This window comes from Astyanax mexicanus, chromosome 1 (genome assembly GCF_023375975.1).
Source record: "Astyanax mexicanus isolate ESR-SI-001 chromosome 1, AstMex3_surface, whole genome shotgun sequence".
NCBI lineage: Eukaryota > Metazoa > Chordata > Actinopteri > Characiformes > Acestrorhamphidae > Astyanax > Astyanax mexicanus.
This window is the reverse complement of record NC_064408.1, coordinates 92,122,408-92,131,575: the sequence shown is the minus strand read 5'-3', so window position 1 is coordinate 92,131,575 and position 9,168 is coordinate 92,122,408. Positions and strand designations below refer to the sequence as shown.

At 36.8% G+C, this 9,168-nt stretch overlaps 1 protein-coding gene across 1 annotated transcript; it reads right to left on the bottom strand.

Moving 5' to 3' along the window:
* Window positions 1-8,751, bottom strand: eif2s3 (eukaryotic translation initiation factor 2, subunit 3 gamma). Its single transcript, XM_007254768.4, has 13 exons — window positions 8,661-8,751; window positions 8,228-8,293; window positions 7,668-7,731; window positions 5,819-5,946; window positions 4,842-4,963; window positions 4,362-4,456; window positions 3,647-3,805; window positions 3,174-3,308; window positions 2,984-3,078; window positions 2,078-2,222; window positions 1,827-1,996; window positions 1,276-1,448; window positions 1-353 (listed from the first exon to the last, which is right to left on the bottom strand). The coding sequence occupies exons 2-13, from the start codon at window positions 8,291-8,293 to the stop codon at window positions 290-292; spliced, it is 1,416 nt and encodes a 471-aa protein (XP_007254830.1). The 5' UTR covers window positions 8,661-8,751; the 3' UTR covers window positions 1-289.
* Between the last annotated feature and the right edge of the window lie 417 nt (window positions 8,752-9,168).

Sequence of the window (9,168 nt, the reverse complement as noted above, 5' to 3'; positions counted from 1 at the left end):
CAAAGTTTTGATCCAAAGTGTTTATTAGTCATCTCTGAAATTTGTTAACAACTGTTTTGCCAAACCTGGGAAAAATGCAGTTTTCTTCTCATATTGCAGTATAAATGAAACCAGTCCTGCTACTGAGGATGGCGTACATCATAAAATTCGGGGCCAGTGCATTCTTCTTAAGATCCCTTAACCTGACCTCTGTGCAGCACTGAAAACTGCACTAGTTTGGGAAAAAATGGTTTGATATTTATGCCCTATGGTGGGACAACGTTAGCCTTTCTTTTAAATGGTTGAATCCTCAATCGTCATCCACAGTTGGCGTGATGGTCACTCCTCTCCTGATCTGACCCCAGCCAATCAGACTAAAAAGACAAAAGAAAGAGTAAACTGTTAGGTATGAACACAAATAGCCAAATAAATACCAGCTTCCTTTTAAGTTGTACGAACTTTAAGCGGACCAACAGAAATGATCCCAATTACCCCTAAAATGCATTAAAGTATTCTGGAGTGAGGCCTACCTCATAATGGTTTTTGGAAATCATAATATTGTTTTAAAAAAACTAAAGCAAAGAGGTACAATGGTGTGTAGAAGTCTCTAATCTCTATGGTTTACAGGTTGTAATAGGCATGATTACATGTGTGCTTTAAAAAGAACAATATGTCAGATGGCTCTGTGTATAACAGCACTCATAGCGTTTATACCTCTCTACAATCCTGTTTCATAGCATCATTGAGTTTCCTTTAAAGAGCAACCATTACAAAAATACTCTGGTGAAGCTGCCCTTTTTTTTTACAGTGTACTTACGGTATTGTGAATTGACTACAGTGATACTGTGCACTAAACGTCAAAAATCATGGTACAAAAATGTGGCATCACAATATTTAAGACATTTTCACAATATACAATATATTGTGATGCATGTGACTGCAAACTAAATGCAAGTTCAGATTCTTAGAAACTATTCAAGTACTCTCCCTTACTACATATACAAAGATTATTTTAAAATGTGACGCACTTCGTCCAATTTAACAGGATTGACACCTTGTAATGATGCATGCAGTTAGTGTTCTTTTAAGCACTGAAATAAACAATATGTTTAAAAAAAAAAAAGTATGCAGTGCATGACCATAACACAATGCAATTACACATTAAATAATGTTAGATTGCTATAACACCTAATCTCAACACACCTTATTGAATAACAGCATAGGTCTAAAAATAACCAACAGAAAAAGTGAAAATCTCTTATTAGGACAAGTTCTACTGCTATCAAATTTGCTCACCGCCAATGTTTCTCAACTCTGCGACTCAGGGCAATCTTCTCTCCCACCTCGGTGCACACAGGGTTAGTGAGCACAATCTTGGCCAAATCAGCCTTTACTGCACTCACACGGCCTCCCGTCGACAAAGATCCAATGTTGACCATCAGAACCTCATTCTTTGACAGCTTCTGAACCTGTTGTCCAAATAAAAAAAAAAAGGGTTAGCATAAATCACATCACATCATTAACAATAAAATATATTGATGTTTGGTATAGGGACTGCTCCAAGATTTGGATTATCCATCCGCTAACCCTACATCACTGGCTAGCTTCTTATCACAGTACTGCTCTGAGCTGCACATTTTATGCATAAACTATCTAAGTATCTACAGTAAACAGTAAATGATAAGAGATTCCATATTTCTGAAAGTGATGTATTTTGTAAAATTAAATTCAAAGTGGCCAATAAGAGAAAATCTTGGAAGGTAAAGGTTTCTAAAGTGGACAGTGAATGTGCTTGATCAACACAGTAATTTACTGATGAACAAACTGCACAACAGTTTTGAGATTACCTTTGCTGCTTTCTTGTCTCCTTCAGTGCGGACACCAAGAAGTCTCCTCAAAAGGAAGTACGAGATCTCCAGCTCAGTGAAAATTTCAGGGAGGGCCCCCACCGCACCGAGCACCTGCCCCACCATTCGGTCCGCTCTGCACAGCGTTGGGTCAATTTTGGTGCCTACACCTGCATCAAAATAATATAAAGATGTTAGATCCCCAACTTTAGCCGTGAAACACCCAAAAACACACATTCAAACACACCTACCAATAAGGCCACCGGGTGCAGCGTACTGGAGGTCGTTGTGCTCAGCAAACAGAGACACAATCTTGGAGAAAATGGGTTTGCACATAAGCTTCCCTTCATGGTCCTTAGAAACAATACCTGGTCTGACCTCAAGCTCTTGTCCCACCTTTAGAAACAAAGAAACATCACTGTAAAGCTACCAAACAAACCAAAGTTCCTGTGACTAATGATGTTGACATTCAGCAGTAAAGTCAGTGGAGTACAGCTCTATTGAAGGAGATCAAACAAGTCAATATCTAGATCAAGTGAACATATACTATATGTATATTACATACTGTTACATGTGTAACAGTTTTCTGTAGAGATCATATCACTTATTTCCTCTTAACTCTTAAAATAACATGTTATTTAACATGTATTGCTTCCAAAGAGAATTATTGCCAATTTATTTGCATGGGCAATTTATCAAATTAAATTAATTAATTATAATATAATTTAACACCCCACCAAATTCATGGGATGCACCTTTGGAGGTAAATAACCCAGTTTATAAATAATGATTAAAATAGTAATTCTGATTGTGGAGGTTAATAAAACTGTATATAGATTTTTATTTATTTTATTTTATTTTTTATTATTATTCTTGTAAATATTGTTCTCTGCATATTGGTGGGAAACTCCACCCAAGTTTCTCACTCACATGTACACCTGTACTTTGTGACGTGACAGTAAAAATCTTGAATCTTAAAGATTATGAAATGTTCTGCATTGGTTATGGTTAATCCTAAACCAGAATATAGTTAACAAATATTTTACTAACATTATGTCCTGAAACAAATATATTAATCACCCTATTTGATAATTATATGCATACAAATACAACAGCCATGTAAGCTTTACACAAATTTACACATTGACCAATCTTACCTTCAGCACTCCTTTCAGGATACTGCCTCCAGCTACACCTCCCTTCAGGTCGTCCACTTCACAGCCAGGCTTATTGACGTCAAATGACCTGATAACTGCAGGAGAAGGAGATGGCACAGATCAATACGCAGCTAATCAACAAAGTTGATTCACTAATGAAAATAATTTATTTAGCGCAGTGGGAAATTACCAATAAGTCTAGGTTCGGAGATGAAGTCTCGAATAGGCACAGGAATCTTATTTACAATGTACTCGCACACCACCTCAATGTTGTACTTTAGCTGGGCTGAAATTGGGATGATTGGAGCACCTTCCGCCACTGTGCCTGCAAAGAAATAAGCACATTTTTAACAAATGAAAAATTGTTAATTTTTTAACAGACAAGACAATTTATGAGCTGAACTCAAACATACTCAAATTTGTATAGGATGCTTATTAGAGCAAAGTAATATAGTTAATATATAAAGTACAAAGATTATTGTACAGTTTATCTCTTTTGTTCTAATGTTAAATTGAGTACATGAACTGTGCTTTAAACAAGCAGGAATTTTATAAATGTCTATATGTAAGCTTTTAAAACTAATGTTCATCACTGTATTTAAAAAGCTTTAATTAAAAGGACTAAACACTTACTTAAATTTTATCAAAAAGAAAATTACTCACCCTGAACAAAAGCCAAGATTTGTTCATACTGCTCTTTGGCTTGACTCTCTTTGACCAAGTCGATCTTATTCTGCAGGATGAGGATATGCTTTAACTTCATGATTTCAATAGCAGCCAGATGCTCCGACGTCTGAGGCTGAGGGCACGATTCATTACCAGCTACAACAACAGGAGAAAGCGGTTATTTAAGGAGGTGTGATTAGTAGTGACACTACAATGCTTTTTGCCTAAGGTGGCTTATAAACAGTATAAGAATGTCACAATCAAGATAATAGCAGCCAGAATTATTAATTAACTGCATTTTATTAAAAGTATTGTATTAAGTGTTAATAAATGTGTATACACTAACATTATTAATATGAAAAAATTTGCACTTCTTAAAAAAAAAAATCTTATTGCACATACACATTATTTAACAAGTGCTGCATAACAAATTAATTAAAATGGGCACAGAGCAGTGAAAGCACAGATATTGAAATCTAATTAGACTAGTATAAAACTACCTGTAATAAAAAAATAAAATAAAATAAAAAATAAACACACACACACACACACACACACACAAACACACAAACACACAAACACACAAACACACACACAAACACACAAACACACACACAAACACACAAACACACACACAAACACACAAACACACACACACACACAAACACACACACAAACACACACACACACACACACAAACACACACACCTACCAATCAGGAGGAGAGCAGCATCCATAACAGCAGCACCGTTAAGCATAGTGGCCATCAAAATGTCGTGACCCGGGCAATCAACAAATGAGACATGTCTAATGGGAAAATAAGGACAAATAATCAGGCCTAGAACACAACAACCAGTGGCTTTTATTCCCTTAAGTGCTCACGGTTATATAATAAAAGGGGAACTGAATCCCTGTTGAGAAGTCTCTCCATTTTGCATGGTAACAAAGTGAAACAAATCAAACCCAATCAATACAAATGTAGTCATACACAAAAGTTGGAGCAATCTTGATCAAATTATGTGCCGACTTTTACACATTTAAGTAAATATTTTTAAATAATAGCACTTATTAAATAATAGCATGTATTAGAAGTGATCTATTGTAATACAAATAGCATGTTTGATGTTGGTTGGATTTATTTAAACAGGTTGGTCAAAACATAAATAAAAAAAAAAACAGAACTTTAACTTACCTAACTAATTTGAAGCTGCCTTTGGTGCCAGGAATGTCTGTGGGGAATTCATCAGGAGTGCTGCTGCCACATGACCTGTAACACTCTGGCCGCGGGCAGCTGGGGTCATCCAGTTTATACACCTGACATTAGATTGATAATCATGAACAAATAAAAATTAAATGTTTTAATATTAAACCACAAAGACTAACAGTCCATTCAAAGAACACTTATTTTTCTGAATAGTCATATGTTATTTTAAATCTTTATTTTTAACAACTATTGTATGTCGTTAAAACACGCTAATTGTAATATTGAGTAAAACAATACAATTATTACAATGTTAGAACTGGATATTCTGAGAGTTTGTGTACAAATTATATTTGTTTTGATTCATTGTGCTCCTGCTCCCGCTGTTATGAAAGGGCTTCAAAAGCTGCCATTACTCTGCTTTATGTGCAGGTGAGACGGCAGCGAGAGCAGCTTTAATTTTCTGTCACTAGCCAATGCGCAGACAAAATTGCTTTCCATTTGCAGAAAATGCATTTGCGCTGCTCTAACATCCAAAGCCCACTGCATGGAACTGTCGCCAGTCTATACAGATAACAATGAGAGGCTTTGCTGCAGTGTGAATGCCCCGTTAGCCACAGCAATCACCATTTGACACTAAAGCGTTAGCAGTAATCTAAACCAAAAAGAAATCTATTTAAATCCACACTGATTTGCATTACATATAAAAGATATATACGGATTCATTTGGTAAGTTTAAACTCAATCAAATCTTTACTGTTTACTGGATAGGATTACTTTCTCAGGGGTCACTGGTTCTCCTGTTTTTTCAATTGCAGTCCGGAGGCAAGAGTTTTATCACTGAGTAGAAGCGTGAAATATTTCACAGAAAACCCCCTGAGAAACGAATCCCATCCAGATAGGGCTTTAGGCTGTTGATTTAGAGTTTAGTTTCCATATCAATATTAAAACAAGGCAGTTTTACTCACCTTAGCGTTAGCATAGCCCAGCTTGATAGTAATATTCCTCTCCAGCTCATTCTTGAATCGGACAGTGTGCACTCCAGAAATTGCCTTCACCACTGTAGACTTCCCGTGGGCCACATGACCGATCGTTCCTGCAGTGAAATCATCGAATTTTCCAGGTCAAATAAGCCCTACACAATTACAATTTGATACAGCCACAACCTGTAAGCTGCTTAAAGATCCTAAAAAAAAGCTATATAAAATGTACATTTAAATGTGTGACTGTGAACAGGCAAGAGTAATAACACAGGCCTTAATACGGCAGAATGCTAACAACATAAAACAGTTAGCACTGCCTTGATTTAACATTCTCAGCACTTTTATAAAGTTATAAAATATTTCATAATATTTAGTGTTGAATAATACTGACAAATTACAAAATACAAAGGCTAACTGTGCCACAAAACAGAATCAACTGCTTCAGCACATTTGTCAAACTCTATTACTACATCAGGCAGGAGAGGGCTCTTTTGGAGGGGTGCCATTGCTTTGCTTATGGTGTTTAAGCAACAGGCAGCAGCCAAACTGTTCAAAAAAGAATAAAAAGGGGAGTTGTAAGAGTCTGACCAATACATTTCCCAGCTGTTAACAATAGTAGATATGGGTAACCAACAGTATCTGTAAAAGTGAAAACATTGCCGACAACACAACAATAACTAGAAATTAGGGGTGGGTGATATGGCCATAAAATAATATCACGATACTTCATGGTATTCTCGTGATAACGATACTCTTGGCGATATGACAAAACACTGAATAAAAAAAAAATTATTATTGGCACACCCCTATATTTAACAAAAAATTGTATCAGATTTGTAACAGAAGTCAATCACTCAGAATGTCATGATGCTAATAAAGCACAACAAATATCTCCATATATCCAGGATTAAAGTAAAATAAATTATACTGGACAGGTGTAATTTGTCTTTAGTAGATATATAACAGGAAATGAGAACAGGGTAAATTTTATTTTGTGAAAAACAGCAAAAAATTGTCCTACCCTCACGTGATAATTACGGGTGGGTGATATGTCACGATATTTAAAGATATATCGTTCACAATATTCAGAAACTTTGGCGATTATTATTATTATTATTGCGTATGATATGATATGGCATACCCCTACCAGAGATTTTTTTTTCAAACATGTGGCCGCGCTGTAAAACTCTGGTTTGTCACTGCGCCTAAGGGTCAGCAATTTATCAAAACTGTTACCCCAGATAACATGCACACAAGGAGCCTGTATGTGTAATACAACTTGGAATTAGAAAATGTTGTCCATGGGTTCCATGTGAGCCCTATATACAATTGTCCCTATGTGGGTAATGAGGAGACCAAAAAGGGATATACATGGTCTGCATGGACGGCTCGTCTGGAGGACACGTATTCATATTTCGTCATGTAGGCGAAATTCTGTATTGCAAGATTTAAAAGAACTAGATTATACTACACAAACCGTAAACAAATTTACACAAGTCATTATTTTTACTGAAACATGCAGTTAGTGTTTTAACACTGGCAATAGCTGCTACAACTCCAAATATCCAAACTCTAAGTTTAACAAGTGTTTTGCTTAGGTAATTTTCACAACAACACTGACGATGCTGTGTATAGCTTCATACTGCCTATGTTTAGTTGTCCCACTAAGAATCCAACTGTGACTAAACTTTTTTGTGTTTGACTAGACCATGATATGGCAGACTGAACTGGTACACCAAACATACACAAACACATATAGCTCTGCACCATGAATGTGTTTTAATACAATTTTTCAGACCCAAACAACCCTAGGAAACATATAAAATGAACCCACCTATGTTGATTGTGGCTTGTCTGCTGATGATCTCTTGTGAGAGTGGAGACAATTTGCTCACATCCTGAAAGAACAGAGACATTAGTTACAACACATTAGCTACAACATCTGTACACAGCTGGACAGCCAGTGTAGTTCACTACTAGTTAGATAAATAAGACTTTTTAAATACAGAATCCACGTCTAGGCTGGTTGTAGCTAGGTTAGGGCTTCCATTCATTCACACTTTGAGGTCTAGTGATGATGATTCACATGAGCACAATCATGTCACACCTGCACTAGTGAGCAGAGAACCCATTAGAGCTCAAAAATGAACAAATGGAGCATGTATACATAGCTGAAAGTAAACGGTTTCCTATGATTTCCTATGAAATGACACACAGACAGATCCTCTCTGTACAGCGAAGAGCTAACAGCTAAGCTAGCTAAGCTAGATGCCTGTCAGTCATGTGATAGAAGAGTACAGGACTATATACAGCTCTGGACTCTCAGCGATCACACCGATTAAACACGAACACACAGATCACCAGGACACTGACAGAGAAGTTAAACACACTTACTAGAGTGCTGAGGTCTTGTTTAGCCAGATGCGGCTGACCCAGCGTTACTCCCTCATCACCCGCCATCTTAAAGGAAAAGAAACGAGAACGTGACCGAGCGCCGCCTGACTGTTTCACCACACAATAAAACACATTTCATACACACTCACACCCGCTAATCCTCTACTACACAACAAAAAATACACTCTCTAAATTCACTACACATACAAACACAGAACCCACTGAAACACGAGCGATTCAACCACCCCCGGGTCCTGAACTCAGGCGTGGATGATGCAATACAGCGAGGAGGAGGAGGAACCATGTGTTTCCCCAGAATTAACCCCAAAAACCTTCTCACCCAGCACGATCACCTGCCCCGTCCGTACACACACGAACCCTGAAAAGACACCGAATCACCGGCACACAGCGACCACAGACCGCTACACTTTACCTGTGCGATTTCTGAAACACGTTGAAGATGAAGCCGATAGCGACAAGGGGTCCGTCTACTGTAAAATGCGTCATCAGTTTTGTAGTTTTCGACTCGGTGCAGTTGTAGTCCTTTATTTCGCCCCCTCTTTTTCTCTATGCAAAAAAAAAAAATGAATGAATTAACTAATTAATTCAAAAGGTTTGTACAGCAAATTATAGCAATTAAAGTATATTAGAGTCATATTTGTAACAGCAAAATGTAGCAAATTCACAGTAAAGAAGGCCTACTTTTATATCTGTAATATCACTTTATTAATCAGATTAGACTGTTACAAAGCATTTGAAGGAGGACAAAATAATAGTTAAGGTTCAGGGTATGTCAGTTTCATGTATCATTTCACTCCCATTTAAAAAAATATATAGTTACAGTGACATGACAGAGTAACCCTCATTTAAAATTTTCTTTGTTAAAAAGACTACTTTATGATTAGAGTTTCATTTTCCAAAAAATGCCAACTGCCATATCT

Excerpts from the sequence above, each read along its gene's own strand:
- eif2s3 (XM_007254768.4), bottom strand. The coding sequence starts at position 8,293 with ATGGCGGGTGATGAGGGAGTAACGCTGGGTCAGCCGCATCTGGCTAAA. Across the intron at positions 4,964-5,818 it reads TGGGCTATGCTAACGCTAAG|GTGTATAAACTGGATGACCC; the intron begins GTGAGTAAAACT and ends ATCTAATGTCAG. Across the intron at positions 3,079-3,173 it reads CTCCGAACCTAGACTTATTG|TTATCAGGTCATTTGACGTC; the intron begins GTAATTTCCCAC and ends CTTCTCCTGCAG.